The 19,600-nt window shown below is 39.0% G+C and overlaps 1 protein-coding gene across 4 annotated transcripts in view; it reads left to right on the top strand.

The window, feature by feature from the left end:
- Uri1 (URI1, prefoldin-like chaperone) overlaps positions 1-19,600 on the top strand; it is a 62,631-nt gene that overhangs the window by 28,586 nt on the left and 14,445 nt on the right. For 3 of the 4 annotated variants that reach the window (XM_063261707.1, XM_039111759.2, NM_001107507.1), the window contains 2 exons: positions 11,073-11,151; positions 12,038-12,173. In XM_063261707.1, the coding sequence (XP_063117777.1) occupies positions 11,073-11,151; positions 12,038-12,173 (215 nt within the window). The remainder of the gene's footprint in view (positions 1-11,072; positions 11,152-12,037; positions 12,174-19,600) is intronic. The other variant, XM_063261710.1, reaches the window with a different exon arrangement.

Raw genomic sequence — 19,600 nt, 5'->3', positions numbered from 1 at the left:
TTGACATTAGCCAGTCTAAAGTGCAGTGTAGGTAGCTGTGCCCTGGTCTTTATGGGTATCTCCTAATATAAGAAGAAAAGCTTAAAGAAATGATTTTAAAGATGCAGTTCTTTTCCTAGGGGTGTTGATGTGTAATTTAAAAGGGTTCTTTTATTTAGAGACAAACAGGGTAAAATTCAGGCTTCAGAATACTCTCTCTCTCTCTCTCTCTCTCTCTCTCTCTCTCTTCCTTCCTCTTTATTTCTCTCTCTCTCTCTCTCTCTCTCTCAAAATATTGAACAAAAAGTAAAAGTCTTTTGTAGAAAAATAGGAATGAAAGTAGTCTGGTACTGTCTTAGGACCTACCTAGAAAATTAAATTCTAGGATGCTGGTGAACTGAGGAATTAATAGTATTTGTTCAGATAAGAGCAAATAAAAAAGGAAATATTTGAACCCAGTAGATAAGAATTGCACAGCATTCTTTTAGCACTAATGGTGGTTTTCATCTTAGTCAAGATTAAAGTTTTCTTTCTTTTTTTCTTTTTTTAATTAATAAAACTTTTTAGCTTGGCAGTGGTTGTGCACACCTTTAATCCTAGCACTCAGGAGGCAGAGGCAGGCGGATCTCTGAATGTGAGGCCAGCTTGGTCTACAGAGTGAGTTCTAGGACAGCTAGAGCTACAAAGAGAAAACCCTGTTTTGAAAAACAAACCAAACCAAAACACTCTCCCCCCTTTTGCCTATTATTTTTAAGGAAAATAAGGTGTTACAGGCTATAATTACTTTCTTGTTAAATATGAATATGATGGGGTTGGGGATTTGGCTCAGTGGTAGAGCGCTTGCCTAACAAGCGCAAGGCCCTGGGTTCGGTCCTCAGCTCCAGGGGGGGAAAAAAAAAAATATATATATATATATATATATATATATGTGTGTGTGTGTGTGTGTGTGTGTGTGTGTGTGTGTGTGTGTGTGTGTGTGTATGTATATATATATATAAATGAATGTGAGATGTGAGGTTTACTGTTTGGTCCATTTAGAGCTAGCTATCTTGTTGGGAGATTATTTATGTCTGTCTTTATTCTTAAATTCTCGGGGTTGGGGATTTAGCTCAGTGGTAGAGCGCTTGCCTAGGAAGCGCAAGGCCCTGCGTTCGGTCCCCAGCTCCGAAAAAAAAGAACCAAAAAAAAAAAAAAAATTCTTGAACAGCTTTTGGAGTCACAGGCCTGCCTTTGCATTCTGTTGTTTGCAGTCCTGAGCACTTACACTAAGGACACATCCTTTTCTTCCAGTTACACTACCACTGACTCACAGGGCTGCAGTGCATGTTCAGCCTGTCACTCAGGAACTAAGATTAGATCCAAATCTTTCTGGAAAGTTTGAGATGTCACATAAATAAAGAAAAATAATAAAAATCTTAGTGTTTTGTACATGTTTGTGGATGTTTTATAGCTGTGCTATCTTATTTATCTGGGTTTTATCTTCCACTATGTCCCAGGCTGGCCTAGAACTTGTGCCAGTCTTCCTGCCTCAGCTTCCCAGAGTGCTAGAGTAGAATTCTACCGTGCCCAATCATGCAGAGAGTAAGGCAGAGAGTTGGCCTTATTGGTATATTCTTGGAGCTTGTGCATGCCTGTCTTCAGTAAGTTTTGTGATGAAGCATTTTAAACAGGTGGTAGAGCAGAGTGGTCAGCCTGTAGGTGCCTGTCATTCATTTAGTGTCAGTAGTTGGTTTATCTGAATGGCTTCATTTGAATATTGCATCCATCTATTCCCAGTGTTTGCAATGAGTCTAAGACTAGCATTGGTAGCACAGGCCTGATATCACAGTATTAGAATTCCACTGTCCCAAGTTTAAGGGCATCCTGGGATAGTGGGTCCTGTTAGCTCTGCCTGCTCTGCCTTTGTGGCATTCTCCTAGCCTTCTTTTACATGACATGGAAGCTGCAAGGCCACATTATGGTGTTCAGAGGAACTTAAGAGAGGCAGCTAGATTTAGAAGCAATGACTGCTATCTCTTGCTAGAGCAAAGAATGATTCCTATTTGCTGGGTCTTACAAGAAAGATTCATTACTCTGTGTTGCTTATGGGCTTGAATAAAATAGTGCTTATGGATGGGGCACAGTCAATAATGTGCACAGAGGTCTTGTTTATAACCATAAATTATATGCAATGGTGTAGAAATAGCTTGCTTAGAGCTGGAAAGGGATTGCTCAGTGGTTAGAACACAGCCTACTCTTGTAGAGGACCTGAGTTGGGATTCCAGCCATCCACACCAGGAAGCTGCAGACTGCCTGTAACTCTAGTTTCAGGATATCCAATGCCCTTGGTCTCCTTGTGCACCCACATTCATGTGCACAACCACCATACATATAATTAAAAAACACCTTATTTCCTTTAAAACTTGTAAGTGGATTTGGGTAGTGAAGAAATCTAGTATTAAATCACACAAAGCCAACTTAAATGAAAATATAGTATTGTATTTGTGCATGTGTTTAATATTGCAAAGAGTAGCTTAAGGTTTGACAAATTCAAAAACCACTTGAGCATATGAGTTTGAGAAAGAAATTGTAAAACAAATGTTTGATACTTGTTACTTTTTAAAAGAAAAGTGAATAAAAAATTTGGGGAAACTAGTTTCTGTTATAGTTTATGGTCACAGTATTTAGTGGGAAATATAAAAATATGAATAGTGAAAATCTTAAGTCTTTCTAAAAATTCCTCTTTACTAATAGGAAAAGGGGAAACAGTGTATATGCTTGTATCACATGCACACATCCAAACACACGTGTAACTGTAGAGAGCATATGTTTGACTGTTGTTGTTGAGGGAAGAATCTGCCTCACAAACAACCTCCCTTTTTTTTTTTTTTTTTTTTTTTGAAGACAGGGTCTTACCTGGTATCCCAAGGTGGAGTGTGATTTCTATGGAACCCAGGCTGCTCCCAGAGTCCCAGTTATCCTCCTGCCTTAGCTTCTCAAGAACTAAGACTTAAAGTATAAGCTACCCCAATCAGTATCTCTGAATATTTCTAACAATTCCTGTGAATAACTGAAAGTGTTTTCCTACAACCTTCATAAGTATGAATATGAATTTATTTTATTTTGTCTGAAATACTGGTCTGCATATTTGCAGAAATACAATGATGGCTTCATTCTTCAGTGCTTGATAAATTGGGAAGCCAATTTTTCAGAGTTCTTATTTAATAGACTGTATTTTTGGTACTATTTTGTATAGAACCTTCTTTTGTTTTTTACTTATTTCCTCTTTTTCTCCCTTTTCCTTCATCCCTTTGAGTGAAGCAGAGAAGAGCCGCAAAATTGACATATTACCTGCTTTTGCCATTAGAGTCAGGCAGTTACTACCCCGAGGGATGATGGGGAGGAAGAGTGGGTACAGTGCGCACACATACATCCCTTACTCTGTCTCTAGCTTTTTCCTTTCCTTTTTTGGTGGTGGTTGTTTTTACCATTATCAAACACCATCTATCCCATTCTCTAGTTTGGGGATTATGTTTGAGGATTTCTGTATGTAGTGTTTTAGAGAAAATGGTTTTTATTTTATGTTGTGAGCGCCTACATACGTGTATGCTCATCACCTGTGTGCCTGGTGCCTCTGAAGGCCGGGTGCCTCTGGAACTGGAGTTACCAGGTGGTTGTTGGTCACTTGACCTAGGTAATGTGACATGAACCAGGTCCTCTGGAAGAACAGTAAGTCTCTCAACTGCGGAGCCACCTGGTCCAGCTCCTCTACCCTGAATGAGTTTACATTTTTATTCTGACTATAAGGTAAATATATGATTAGTTATTATAGAAAGGTCATAATAAAATAGTAAAGGTAAATTTACTTATATCTGAAACTAATTTTTTTTCCTGGTATTTTAAAAACATTACTTTCAGCTTAGTGGTTATGTGTATTTGTACTGTGGAGTTCAGATTAGAAATTATTTTACTTTTCCCTTTTTCTTTAATGATTTCTAATTTATAGTTTGAAATTAGTACTTTTAAGTGTCCCTAAGCCTTTGTGTTATACTTTTGAAAGTAAGAAAATTAGTTTCTGGGGTGTTTTAGGGGAATTTTCTCTCAGAGTTTACAGTAATATTAAAAACAAACAAACAAACAAACAAACAAACCAGTGAAATGGCTCAGCAGGTATGAGAACTTGCTGATCTTGCAGAGGACAAGTTCTGTTCCTAACCACTCATGTTGGGTTCCAGTAGCTTATAACTCCATCTGCACATATGCATATAGACATACAAGTGCATGCACACACAGAAGTAACTTTTTATAGTCTCATTTATAACTTTTTGGGATACTGTGTTTGATGATATTTCCAGCATCTAAGTTTTTTGGTTCACAGCTCCTGGGGACTTGCTTAAGTCCAGGGACTGTCTGGGAAGCCAAGGATTTGTTAGCTGGCATTTTTCTTTTTTTCTTAACTTTATCAGAAAACCACAGCTTACACCTTGAAGTTGTTGTTTTGTTTTTTTGTTTTTTGTTTTTTCGTTTATTCTTTAAAAATAAGAACAAACAAACAAAAAGAACAATGCACTGTTGATAACGCTCACACAGGTTTCTGTGTAAGGATTGCAGTGCATGGCACACAGCTGGGTCCCCACAGTCCGGAGCTCTGCTTCTGCCTCTAAGGCCCAGCAGCCCAGATTCTATCATTCCTTGAGTCCTGTGGGGTGTTAGTGTCTGTCAAGTGCAGGGAAACGCAGCTGTACAGATTGATAGACTTATAGTTTATTTTTTAATAATTCACATTAACTCATAAGCAAATAGTGAGTTTTTTCCAGTTGTTTTTATTTTTATTGACTTTTGAGTTAAAGATAATTTTGAGGATTTTAAATACTTTGTAGATTAAGAACTAGTATTGGCATTATTTTTCTCTTTTAAACTCTGATAGGAGCTTTGACCTGTGGGAGTATGTGAAAGTCTCTGTAAACTCGAGAAAATGAATTTTCTGTCATAGGAACAGCAGCCTAGATCACCACTCCAAAGTGGCCATAATGATCACTGCTTCCTGAGAGACTGTGAAAGTGTGGGAACCTAAATTAATGCAGCAAAGGCTGCGGGTTAGGGAGATTTAAGCAGAGCTGGTACAGATATTCAGACTGAGAGATGATTCTCTACTTCTGTGATATGTTCCCCCCTTTAACTCATAACAGGAGCATGTATCAGTCAGAGGAAGTCAGAGAGATGAACAGGACATAAAGATTACATGTAAATTGGCAACTTGGGGATTTCTTTCAAAGACCTCTTTGCTTTTATGTAATTTTAGAGTATCCCCCTCTTTTACTTCACATCTGATTGTGTTCGTAGAGCAAAGTATTAATTATGAATGAAGAAACAGGCATTTAGGATAATTGACAAGTCTCAGGTCACACGTCCATGTGGTGGCGGTGGAGAGAGCATGCATGGGAACATATTCCTTGCAGCTTCACTGTGTGTGTCCCTTGTGCTGGAGCCACTATGAAAAGTTAAATGTAAGAACTCTAGTGGATTGCTAGTTGGATCTGCCTTTGTTAAACTAATTTTGAAAAATTATTGGCTATTTTTTAGATTATTTTTAATGTTTTCTGATGACTCATGAAATCATGAAACACTAGGAAAATGTGTTAGGTTGCAGCTAATTCTGATGAGGTAAGCTCTTAGGTATGACGCTCTTATAAAAAGGAATATGTCTCCATTTTGTCTTGTTTTTTGGGGGTAAATTTTAATTATTTAAGTGAAGTCACTAAGCATTTTGCAGTGACCATTCAGGAAAAGAGGTAACAGTGCCTCCAATTTCATATAAATATATTTAAATTCTGAATGAGGAGCATTCCTTTCCCCACTAGTGTGCAGACAAAATTATTCTTTCTCTCAAGAATGTTCCTATTTTGTCATGTATCTTGACAGCTTCCTTAGACTTAGAGGACAGTGAAGAAAGTAGTTTCTTAACTGTAGAGAAATCTCTGCCTGTACCATTCCTGAACCGAAGTTTTATTTTCTTAATTCTAGAGGTGGCTCAGGTACTCCTCACACCAGTGGAACTTTAAGGCAGAGGGACTGTAAATTTTAGAAGGCTGCCGGGTTTGAGTGTTGCTCTCTGACGTAGCCCAGAGCTCTGTTGCCGAGCAGTGGTGACTGTCTAGTGAACTGGATTGAGAGTAGGCGTTCTTCGGTGCTTATAGGACAGTTCTGAAGTGCTGACAATGAGCTAAGTAGCTTCTGTTGACCTCTGTACATTTCAGAAGCTCTAGGTTTCGCTGTTTGTTAGAGACAACTTTTGTCTATAGATCATAACCCACATATTGTGGTAATGTAAAACCCTTTCTTTTTAAGCACCTCATGGTGTCTTCTGCTTTTTTGTTTGTTTATCAGTTAGGAAAAGAGAAAGAAATAATGGGAGACTTCCTCCAAGAAGACAGTTTAGTGCTAGTATTTTCTGCTAGTTGTCTTGCTATTTAAGTACAGTGGGAAGACTCTGCACTTCTCATCAGAGGTTTCATTTCATCGTCTTAACGGTGGAGATGCGAGCCTGCTCCTGCCTGGAACAAGGGATTCAGTGCTTACTTGCTCCTTACAAAGTGGTTCCCGGAACAGGAAGGCTTAGTATTTCTTCATGCTCTTCTGTATCCTTTAAATAATTGGTTACCGAAATTTTCATCTGCACAGGACTGTGCAGGTGAACCTTGATTATATACCACCCTTCTTACTCATCAATCTGTTCTTTCTGAGGCATTTCAGAGTCAGTCATTGGCATGCTTCATCTTTTAACATACATACACACACACACACACACACACACACACACACACACACACACACACACACACACACATTCACTCACTCACTCACTCACTCACTCACTCACTCACTCACTCACTCACACCTTTTAGCTTTAGCTTGCTCTTTCAGACTTACACTTCTATGAAAATAAAATTTCCCGTAGGGTCTGTCCTGATCTTAATACTTTAAGGTTAGGGCTAGTTATAGACATACTTTGTTTGCTGTTGCCTTTTTAAAACTAAAGGTGTTTCACAGAGACATGTAAACATGGCCAGCAAGGTTCAAAAGAAGCTTTTTATTTTTTTAAAGCATGCTATTTAGCTAGGTTATAGTCCTTATCTCTATGAAAACTATTGCGTGAAGCTATTTGGTATGAAGTAGGCTTCTTGAATAAAATGTTGAAGTTTAGAATTGAAGGCTGGTAACCTTGGTGTGGCACAAGCCATTCAGCCCAGCTACTGGGGCTGAGGTAGGAGGATGGCAGGTTCAAGGTCAGCCTGGGCAATTTAGTAAGACTGTGTTTCAAAATAAAAAAAAATAAAAAGAGGGCTGGGAATGTAAGTCAGTGGTAGAGCCTATGCCTAGCATATAAAACCCTTGGTTCAGTCTGTAAAGCCAGGAATAGGGTTAAAACCCTTGGTTCAGTCTGTAAAGCCAGGAATAGGGTTAAAACCCTTGGTTCAGTCTGTAAAGCCAGGAATAGGGTTGATAGTTGTACTGAATATAGTTTTCATCAAATACAGTGAAGACAAACAGGAGTAAGTGGGTTTGAGAGGCTTGCTCTAACTATAGCTAGGCTTTGTTTTCCATTGGAAGAAACAGTATTTTAGGTAATTATCTTTTGGTTGCTATATTTTAGTAAGACTAAAGCACCTAACATTTATATGTTCAAGAAATAAAGTTGACAGAGATGTGTTAATATTTGGGGTGCAAATACTCTGCTCATCTTCTCCAATCTTTAACATTAGTTATTAAGACAATTTGTATTGAGGCTAGAAAGACAGCTAAGTGCTTTAGAGTACTTGTTGCTCTTGCAGACTCAATCCCCAGAACCCACATGGAGGCTTACAGCTCTCTGTAGCTATAGTTCCAGGGAATCCAGTTCCCTCTTGTGACTTCTGAGAGTACCAGTCATGCATGTGGTGCACAGACTTATATGAAGGCAAAATGTCCATATTTTAAAAAATGCCTTTGATCCTAGCACTCAGAAGAGAGAGGCAGGTGTTAAACAGAGAAACCCTGCTCTAAGTGGGAAAAAAGAAAGACAACTTGACTTTTTGTGGTTAGAGACATGGCTCAGCATTAAAAGCTCCTAGTGTTCTTACATAGGATTTGGGTTCAGCTCCCAAAATACATATGCTAGTTTATAACTGCTTGTAACTCTAGTCCCAGTGGATCTGATACACCATTTTGTCCTCCTTGGGCACTGCATACATTGTAGGCAGATTCTTCTACATTTAAGCAAATTGCATATATGCTGCATAGGCATGTGATGTTTTAAAGGGATCATTGGTCTTGTGTATTAGAGGGTTGTGGAGATCACATTTTGCTAATTTCTAGTCCCGAACATTTTATCCAGAATGTAAAGGGATTTCTTCAAGGTATGTGGCTAACCTCCCTTCAAAAAGTATTTCTGCATTACTGCACTTTAAATCCTCTTCCACTTTCTTTTTCTGCTTTAGAAAATAACTCAAAATATAGCAACTCTAGTCTCAGATTAGATTTTCTAGTTTGTCCACATTTTTGTTCTAGAGAGAATTATTAATGAAGGTTAAAGCTGAGTATTCATTTGGAAATACTGATTGCTGACATTACCTTGGTTGAACTTTCTGTTCTCTGAGGGCACACGAGATTTCTTTTTTTAAGTGTCTTTTTGTAGATTACCAATGTAAGACATGCTGAATGCTAACTTTAATTGGACCTAATCAGAAGCGTTAGCTAGTGGATGGATAGACCTTGAGGTTTTACCCAGTCTCAGTCTGAATCACAGAGGCTGTTAGTATTCCATAGATTAATGAGCATCTGTGATCTCTTGGTACTGTATCACATCTTCTTGTTTATTACTCATATTGACCCTGTCTCCAAAGCCTCTGGATGGTGAAATTCAGCTGTTCCGTTATCTCTCAGTAAGTCACACTGTCCAGTTGAATGACTAAGTTAAGTGGGACCTGATCTTAGTGCTTAATAATCTTTTCTGAAAATTATGCTTTTCTGAAATTATGAGCTTGTGAACAGGTATTTTTCCAGTTTAAACTTGGAAGAAGCTAAAGGTAATACGTGTGAGTGGAGTTGGAGGGCTGGTATTCATTCACTCTCTGCTTTGACTTTAAAACTGTGGTTCGTCTGGGGCCTGGTCCTGGTGTATATAGTCCATTCAGGAAGGCTTTTTGCCATCTTGTCCATATAAAAATGTAACCAACGGATAATTTATTTAAGAAATAGAATAATAGGGTCTAAGAAGGTGGTTGCTTTACATACCAGCAGGAAAGACCTGAATTCTGATCCCCAGTGCCACATAAAGAAATGGGTGCATACCTATAGCTCCAGTTCTGGGGAGTCAGAGACAGGAAGACCCCTGGAGCTTGCTAGCCAGCTAGTCTAGCTGAATTGGTGAGACCCCCCCTTGACCCCCATCTCAAAAGTAAGGTAGAAAGTGATCGCAGACTCCAGTGTTCATCTCTGGCTTTCACATGTGCCTGTGCACTCTGTCACAAAGATACACACAAAAGAAATACCATAGTAGACAGTTTATTATTTTTTTTTAAATACATAAAAGTTTTGGGGAGAGTTTATACAGAGTTCTTGAACTTTAGAAAATGAGTTTGGGCTGGAGAGATGGCTCAGTGGTTAAGAGCACTGGTTGCTCTTCAGAGGACCTTGAGATCAATTTCCAGCAACCACACGGTGGCTCACAACCATCTGTAATGGGATCTGATGCCCTCTTCTGGTGTGTCTGAAGACAGCTACAATGTACTTATATATAATAAATAAATCTTAAAAAAAAAAAAAGAAAAAAGAAATTGAGAGTTTGTGTGAGAATAAGAAGCTGGGTGTCTGCTTTGAGGATACAGGAGACTGGCTCTCTCCAGTGTTTCTTTCCTGTTTTCTTTCTGTGCTACCTTGTATAAGAGAAAAATGTTGAGTGACATTATTGCTGGAGTTTTTGGTTTTTTTCAGAATAAATAGCAACACACGTGAAATTCCCTGGGATCATAAGACCGAGTGGATACTTTTTATTAATTATGCTCCTACTGCTGTAGTGGAGCTAAGGAGTCCATTGGCGTCAACGCCACAGTTTGTAGCAGAGTCATTTTTATTATTTGGGTGATTACCTACATGGCACAGGATACATTTTAGTCTGACAGGATGCTTTCCTTTAAATTACTTGGTGAGCTTATTGTTTTTGTTATCTTTTTAGAGGATAGTTTAGTGCTCTAGAATTATTTGCAACATCCATCAGAGCAAAGAGTCCTTAGGAAACTTGACCTCCAAAGAAGTTTCATCTCAGCAGAGGCAAGCGCTTCAGCTCAGGAAGAGGGCAGTTGGTTCCGGTAGGCTGAAGCGCCGTGGAGGGACAGCTTGGACACATGCTACTCTCTGCTCCAGCAAGGCCACATTGCGTCACATCTTAGGGTTGTTTAAATGGATTCCCCTAATCCCTTTTCCCCTTATTTTCTTTGAGACAGGATCTCATGTAACCCAGCAGGCTGCCTTTGAACTCAATATGCAGCCTAGAAAGATTCCTGATCCCCCTGCTTCCTATTCCCTAGTTTTGGGGTCACAGTCATGAGCTACCACGACTGGCTGGCAGCTGTTTTCATACACCGCGGAACAGATTTCAGAGACTAGTTGAAATGCTTTTGGCATTACTGCTTCCTCAATTTTTTTCTGTTTGTGACTGGATTTCTTACCTTGTTCACATCAGTTGATGACACTGGTTTTGGGCTTAGATTCTCTGATAAGGATGAAGCCCCTGATGCCTTCTTATGCTCATAGCTCCCCTGTACAGTCTGTTTATTCACCCAGAAGGTATATATCTGATGTGTCTTCTCAGTGTGAGTTCCTGGCTCCCTCTAAATAGCAGCCCCCTTCATGCTTCCTTAATTTTGACATTGCATTAGACTAGGCCATCTCCTACCTTAAGCTAATTGTCAAGTTGTGAGTGTTCAGTTTCAGAATGAGTTTCAATTTCTGTGTGAATGTATGGGAAAACGATGCCACTGCTGGACCCTGTAAACTTTGAGTGGTGTAAACTGCTGAATGCAGCCAACAGGACTCTGATCCATGCACTCACTTTGTGTTTGGTGTTTTCTCATCAGGGAGAAAGTAGACAATGACTATAGTGCTCTTCAAGAGAGGCTGAGGACCTTGCCTGACAAGTTGTCTTACGACATCATGGTATGCCCACTGTGTCCCTTTTAGAGTCACATGTTGTTGTAGACAGTCTAATTGGTGAAATAATAGGATTTCCCCTTGCTGTGTGTTCATAAACTGTCAGCTGGTACACTGTCAGAGGTGTCTCCATAGTGAGGAAGGTTTGCTTTCTTAGGCCTTGAAACAAAACCAATACAATGATTTGTATATAATTATTATAGTTTAGTGACATATTAGCAGAAATGTGATGTTTGGTATGCAAATGTATTTTTATATATAACTAATTATGATAGGAATATGGTACTTAGTTATTTCCTGTTAGTCAAAGCAAGAACAAGCCATAATGTCTGGTAAGTCATAGACTTAAACCCCAGAACATTGATTTTTATATGAGAGGTGCTGATGGTTTGCTTCTGAATGACCTTCATTGTGATACACAGTCTGCCCTGAGCTCTTGGCTGCAGCCTCCACTGCATCAGTGTGCTTCAGGAGAATTTGTTCTGCTGTGCTAGATTAAATGTGGATAGTTCCTACCTTCAAAACATAGGTTTCCGTACTAAGACAGTAGTTCCTCACTGCTTTGGCTTCATTTAGACTTAAATGAACTTAAGGACTTAAGGATTAATCAAATGTGTAAACATTCATAGACATTGCTACTTTCTTCTAAGAGCTATCTTGGAAATATGCTGTGGCTTTATTTTCCTGTTTTAACATGAATTTATTAGCCTAATACAATTTTCTATAGATTTTCCTGGTAAAATTTTAATACAATGTTAAATTTCTGGGAAATCGACTTTTTATTTTTCCCAGTGCATAGGTAAGAACTCAGTAATGTAGGGTTTCTCATGCTAAATATTTTTAAAATGTATGTTTAAAATTTTTGCTTTTCTTTTTCTTTTTTAACCAATAGGTACCATTTGGCCCTCTTGCCTTCATGCCAGGAAAACTTGTCCATACTAATGAAGTCACTGTTTTACTTGGGGACAACTGGTTTGCAAAGTGCTCAGCGAAGCAGGCCGTGGGTTTAGTTGAGCATCGGAAAGAACGTAGGTACCTTTGTGAGGATGTTTTGTTCTCTGTTATGTGTGTTCACAGTCTCCAGGGCTGGGGATGCTCACCCAAGCAACTGTCAGGACTTGCTAGTCTAGGCTGTTTGCTGCTCTGGATTATCTGTAATCTATGGATAAGCAATGTTTGAGAATGGAGGTTGGAAATACTTTGCACTTGCCATGATTCCAAAGGTATGAACTGTGAGCCAAGGCATTTTATACTCGTGTTCTGTGAGTCTTGTTGCTTCATATACCTCTGCTTTTAATATTTTGGGACCCAGAAGTAATTTATTTTCTTTGTCATGAAATCAGAGAAATTCCTCTTTATAAAAGTTTGGACATTTTAAATCTGGTTTTGGTTTGTAGGAAATCTCACTTTCATTGTATTAAAGAGACCACATGTGGAAAGATGCCCCTTGTAGGTAACTTGAGGTCTTGCCGCATCTTAGAAGGCCATTTTGTTTTTGTTTACCCAATTTCTTATCCTATATATATACCTGGATGCTTTGAGCTCTGGCATGGTTGCGTTATGGTAGTAAGCTTCTTTAATTTCTAGTCTGATAGTATTTTTATAATGATGTGTGTAAATTTGATATATCATCCTTATTTGCTTTCAACCTTCTAGTAAATGTATATTTGAAAATAATTTGAGGGTTCTCCTGTATAAATGAGGTCATTATATGAAATACAGCTGACTTTTCTAAAGCTGAAATAATTTCAGTTATCCAGGAGTGGGTACTAGTTGGAAAACTCATGTATTCTGTGAAATTCTGGAAACTATTGTTGGAGACTAATTGCAAATCAAGTCCAGGTTTGTAATTGGGATAGCTATTTATCTAAATTGTCAGGGCACATATCTAACTACATAGAGTCTAATAGGATAAGAAGCCTCAGAGGCTTTCACCCACAGTGTTAGGGTAATTTATAATCGCTGAAGAGAATGTCTAGGTGTATTGTTAAAGTTGACACTTAATAAAAGGTGCATATGATCCAGTCCCCGTGGCTGATCCAGATCCCTCTCACTGGGAGTCCTCCATCTTTACTAGGCTCCTAGCATGAGTGCTGGTTGCAATTTTTCTAGTTGAGGTGTGGCTCTAGGATAATGTGGGTTTTCTTTTTTTTCTTTCTTTTTTTTTTTTTTTGCAGTTTTGCATATGGATCTAATAGATCTTAACACTTCAGTATGTCATTCTTTTCTTCCTTATTTAATGTGAATGTTCATCTTTTTTCTTCACTGAATCCCTTTGTGGGTCTTCTTTGGCCTTTCCATTATGTGGTATCATTATTCTAAAGCTCTGAGTCATGGTTAAAACAAGGAATGCTTGAACACAGCTATCTTATGAGTGAGTTGATGACCAAACAGGCTAGGTGACATGTGTTCTGTACAGAAGGAGGCTTGGTGGTGTGGGTGGCCTGCTCAGTATGAGATTTCATCATACCTCTCAACCTGCATGCAATTTAACATGATTTTTTTTTCTGGAGTTTTCCATTTCATATAAGATGGTGGGTAACTGAGGCTGATGTGGGACTGTAGGTAGGTGGGACTGCTGCCCTATGTTTTTCTTAAAGCAAAAGAAATAACAACTTATACATGCAGTCAGGTGCTGCGTTATTGACCAGGTAATGGCAAGGTGGGAAGAGGTCTTTGCATACAGAAGCTACAGCTTGTCCTCTGATCACACTGCTTGAGGGATTGAGGTATGGCAGGTCTTGAGTTTCTGCTGCCTCCACTCCCCAGAAGGCAGTCATAGTGAGGAACAGAGTGGACTTGACAGTCAAGGCTCAGGGACCGGAGCTGTGGGAAGAGGGCAAGCTCAGCATCCTCCCTTGTGTTAACTTTTTGCCATTTAATAAGAACGTATCTTTTCATACTTCTTTTAAAATTCTGTTTGGTATACTATTCTGTGATCTTTGACATGTATATTGATCTGCTTAACCATCACCACTCTGAGTGTGCATAGGTATGAGGTCAGTATGCAGGATCAAACCTCGTGTTGTCTTGTGCTTACCTATGTGTGGGCGCTCTCTCCATCAGCTTCTGAGACCTGGCCATCACTGATCGTTCTCCAGTACTATTACTTTGCATTTTCCTAGAATGGTTTGCAGGTGGATCTTGGTTTCTTTGGAGAATGGCTGTTCCTCTAGCTCTAATGCTTTATCTGTATTGTTGCTGGTATCAGAGCTCATTTCATGCTGTTGCTGAGCAGCCTCCGAGAGCCAAGCATAGATTTCTTCTTAGTGCTTTGGAAGCACACTTGCACTAAGGGGGAATGGAGCTGTTGGAGAATACCACACAGACTTTAACTTTCCCACACCTCTTGTGCTGGGTCTCATAGTGAACATGTGTTAAGGCTATCAAAGATGAGCAGACTTTTCCAGACTATTTTTGTGGGACAGTAGGGAACAGCAGAACCAATGTCCGCACAACTTTTTCCCCTCCATCTTCACCTCTCTACTGGCAATGGTAAGAGCTCTAGGGCTTTTGTATCCTTTGAGTTCGTTACTCTAGAGATGGAAAGGAATTTGATTGCATCTTCTTAATGACTGGTGATATTGAGTATAGATGGACTACTTTTAGCCACTTTTAAAAATTAGGGTTGTAATTTTTAAAAATTTTTATTTTATTAAAAAACCTTAGATTGATTTTTATGTGATTTTTATGTATGTACACCACATACAGGCTGTGACCACAGAGGCCAGAAGAGGGCATGACTCTCCTGAAAAATGGTGTTTTGAGCCACCATGTGGGTGCTGGTAGTTGAATCTGGTTCCTCTAGAAGAACAGCAAGTGCTTGTAACCACTGAGTCATCTCTCCAGCACCCTCAAGGGTTGTGCTTTTCAGGAACTTGAGAAGGTTCTGGGAGTTTGTTATCCATGTTGAGGCTGTCTCTTCCTTTGAATATATGGTTTGCTTATGTTGCTGTAGCTTGCCTTTTTACTCTTTGTTGACTGTGTTTCCAGAACAGGTTTACATTGTGAAGTCCTTTGGTGTCCTTCTTGTTAGGGTGGTTGTCATCGTATTTAAGAGTTCTTCACCTACCTTCAGTATCTATGATTTTGCTCATGTTTTAAGTTAATTTTCCTTTAGGTATGTGGTGTAAGTCAAGGTTCATTTTTCTTATGAGTGAGTGTACAATTATTTTAACATTGCACTTGAAAATAGCATCCTGTCTCCACAATTGACTTTCCACTTTGACAAAATGAATTGACAACTTGAAACCACAAGAAGTGTTCTATCAGGGTGGTTAGAATTTAAAAAACAAAAACCAAAAAACAAAAACTTGTGTGTGTGTGTGTGTGTGTGTGTGTGTGTGTGTGTGTGTGTGTGTGTGATTTAGAATCTTTGTATACTACTGGTGAGAATGTAAATTGGTGGTATGTATTAGAAAATTAGAATTTTAAAAAAATCGTAAGCACTAGATTACTATGGGACCTAACAGAAATAGTATTACATATAAATGAAATAAAAATGTACATTCACAGAAAAGCTTGTGCAGACCCTAGTGGTAGTCTGAAGTGGAGACAACTCAAGTATCAACTAAGAAATAGATAAAATGGATTGTCTCCATGCAGTGGACTGTAATTTGACAATGGAGAGAGACGTGTCTTGAAAGTATTATTCCAAGGGGAAGAACCAGTTACACAGGCCCTACTTCTTACTATGTCATGTTTAGTATGACACATTTAGAAAATAGAAAATGAGTTAGTATCTGTTTAGGGCTAGGAAGGTGTAGGAAGAATGGACAGTGTAACTGTTGAGGACTGTGAATGCGAACTATCCATGTGATGAGTCCTGTGTAGCCCCAGGCACATAGAAAACATTTAAGTGGGTAAATTGTATGGCATGTAAACGGTATCTTCACTAAAATTATTAAACAATGGAAGAATTGGTTACTGGCTTTCTTTGTATAGTTCATTCATGTAAACCACTGCTTTGTTTTTTTTATATGTGTCCATCTGTGTCTCAATTACTGTAGCTTTGTCATGTGTCTTAAGATTAGGCACTGTGAGTCAGTGTGTGCTTTATTGGGCTTAGGAACCCAGCTCTAGTTTGTTCTTTCTGAAACTCAGTGATTTCAGTTCCTTTGTTCTTCCATCTACATTTTAGGAACAGCTTATTTCTGTCTACAACAAATCCTCATATTTGACTGGCGTTTTCCTAAGCCTATGTATCAGTGTAGGACGAATTGACATCTTAACTATACTAAGTCTTCCAAGAATGTACACCGTCCTTAGTACTTAGGCCATCCTTGACTTTCTAAAGACGGTGCAGTTCGTACTGTACCATGTAACCATGTAAACCCTTGTCAGTTTTATGAACTTCTTTGAATAAATGCCCTAAGAGTTTGGCTGTAGACACTTGTGTCTTTGTAAAGGGTGACATATTTTAACTTAGTTTCTATATTCATGCCTTCTGTTTTTTTTCTTGCCTTACTGCATTGGCTTTCTGTATGGGATTGAGCAGAATTGCTGAGAATGGACATCTTTTTTTTTTTTTTTTTTAAACCTTCTGATGGTTTGCCTTCTTGCCTCCGAGACCCCCTCCTCCATCTCCTCCCAACCTTCATCCACTCTTCCTTCATTTCTTTTCAGAAAAAGGCAGGCTTCCCAGGGATATCAGCCAAACCTGTCATATCAGGTTAAAGTGTGAATGGGCACTTCCCCTTGTATTAAGGCTGGACAAGGCAACCCAGTATGAAGAAAGGGTCCCAAAAGCAGGCAAAAGAGCTGGAGACAGCCTGTCTTTCACTGTTAGGAGTCCCACAAGAAGTTGGTCTTGCCATTTTTCTGCCAAGGTAGTTATTTGGTCTTTTCTACAAGATGCATTGATTGTAGGCTTTTTTCTTTTTAAGTTCCTCTTTTAAGTCAGTACTTTTAGTTATATTAAGGAAGTTCATTTCTAATATGTGAAATTGTTTTTTTTAAAATAATAGATCTCGAATGCATTCTTTTTGCTATGTTGGTATTGTGTTACTTCTGTTAGTGTACTATATTATGTTGATTGATTTTCTTTTTCTGAATGATCTATATTTGACCATGATGTATTGTTGTATATTACTGAATGTTTTGCTAATGATAGGTTGATTCGTAGCGTGATTTGGGAAGTGTTCTGTCTGTGTTTTTGTAAGACACAGCATAGAATTGGTGCTGTGAAGTATATGGTGGCATCTACCAATAAAATCACTTGAAGGCGGAGGGGAGTTGACTACAAACTCAAATTCTTTACTAGGTATTGTACTACTTAGACTGTTGTTTTCCTCAGGGAGAGTGATGTTTTCTCACTTTAAAAGATTTGCTTGGTTTCACCAAAGTTTTTAAATTTATCTAGTAAAATTGTTTATAGCTTTAAGTACTCATTTCTTTTAAATGAATTTGGGGTGAGAGTCTACTTTTTTTTTTTTTAAAGATTTATTTATTTAGTGTATGTGACTGTGTACACTGTAGCTATCTTCAGACACAGCAGAAGAGGGCATCAGATACCATAACAGATGGTTGTGAGCCACCATGTGGTTGCTGGGAATTGAACTCAGGACCTCTGGAAGAGCAGTCAGTGCTCTTTACCGCCGAGCCATCTCTCCAGCCCGACAGTCCTACTTTTAACCTTGCTTTTGCTGACGTGTTTCTTCTTGTTCTTTTGTGTAGCTAGGCAGGTATTAGTTTTATGCTTCTCATTCCCCAGGAGCTTGCTGATGTATCAGTAGACGCTGTCACAGGTAGGCGTTGAGTGTCACTGATACCCACTTGGCAGAAGCTAACAGTTGTCGACTGTCAGAAGTCCCCCAAGCGTCAGTACTGGGGAGGCTGAGGGGTATATCGATCTTGGTGATCTCAGGACTTAGCCTTTGGCTTTCTTAATATCTCCTCTTTTGTGTATTAAAGCGTATTCTGCTTGTTCTTCTGGGTTTACTGTGTGGTTCCTTTGGGGTGCTTCTGGGTTTACTGTGTGGTTCCTTTGGGGTGCTCCTCCCGTGCTGTTGTTGGTGTTGTAGTGATGGATGCACTGTTTGACAGTTGTGTTTTCACTCTCAGTTAGGTGAAGTGTCCTAAATCTTGGGACCTGCTTACTAATTATTTACAATAGGAGGACAGGCTGTAACCTTTGGGCCACATCTGGTCGACCCCAGCTTTTATATATAAATGTAAGCTTATTAATAAAAGAAAAATTGTGAGAGAGGAGGAAAACAGTAATATGAAATGAAGACAAGTCTGACCCTCAAAATCTAAAGGAAGTACATGACAGGAGAAGTTTGCTAATCCCAGAAATGGAAATGTTTAATTTTAAATGCTGGGAGGGTTTCTTTCTGAGGCTGATTCCTAGTTTTATTGTGGTTATGGAATGTATGTATGATGGGAAGTTTTAGAGTACAGTAAGCTTGGTGCTATGACTAGGATATGCTCAGTCTTCCTGAGTGCTTTGCCCTGGAGAAGAATATGTTTGCTGTTGTGGTGCAAACATGCTGTACAAATGCAGTCATGTGTGTTGTGGTTGATGGTGTTCGGTACTGCAGCTGTTCACTGGTTCTGTTCACTGTGCAGAGAAGAATGAACTCTGCACGTAGAATTGTGGCTGTGGCCATTTCTTCCTTCAGTTCTGTCAGTTTTTGTTTCATGTGTTTTGAAGCGTATTTTCAGGTACTGCAGATAGTCGATGCTTCTGTGCTTTTCTGAATGATGCCTTCATGATCCTATACCCTTTTCCTTTCTTCCTGATTCTTTCTACATAGGTTTCTTGCTTAATGTTTGCTGGGTGTGTGTTTTCTCCTTCTAACATCTGTGCTAATTAAAGCGTAATAAAGTGCATTATTGTACCCAGCATAGTGCTTTCCTTTTCAGTCTGGCAGTTTCTTCAGTTGTATATGGACTGTTTACATTTAATGTAATTATTAATATTTGGATTTAGGCTTAGGATTTATTTTTCTCTCTACTTGTTTTTTAGTTTCTTGTTCTCTTTTGGATTATTCAGTAGTTGATTTTGTTTGTGTGTTCTCTCTGTTGTCAATATAAACTTTTTCTTTTTTTACGATTTATGATCTTTAGTTACATGTAGGTGCATGTGTCTGCATGTGGGCATGCACACATGAGGGCAGGTGTGGTCAGATGCATTAGATTGTCCAGAGGGAGGTCGTTAGGCTGCCTGGGTGCTAGGAACTAAACCCAGGTCCTCTGGCAGAGCAGCAAGTGCTCTTAACCTTTGCCCAGCTCTGCAGCCTGCCAACAGGGCAGTCTTTCTTTTTTCCTTCCTTCCTTTTGTTTTCTTGGCATGGTACTAGTTTAGGTGTTATGGATAGCTTTACGTTAAGGTTTTGCTTTAAATCTGTGCTTGAGATGTGCTGAATTCTCTTTTGAGATTTGAAGTGGTTTCTACGTGATCTTTGAATTGATCTTCATCTTTGACCTTTCATTTCCAAAATTTTTTTCCTGT

This window comes from Rattus norvegicus, chromosome 1, assembly GCF_036323735.1.
Source record: "Rattus norvegicus strain BN/NHsdMcwi chromosome 1, GRCr8, whole genome shotgun sequence".
NCBI classification, from domain to species: Eukaryota; Metazoa; Chordata; class Mammalia; order Rodentia; family Muridae; genus Rattus; species Rattus norvegicus.
The sequence above is the reverse complement of the archived record's forward strand: the minus strand, read 5'-3'. Positions and strand labels throughout refer to the sequence as shown.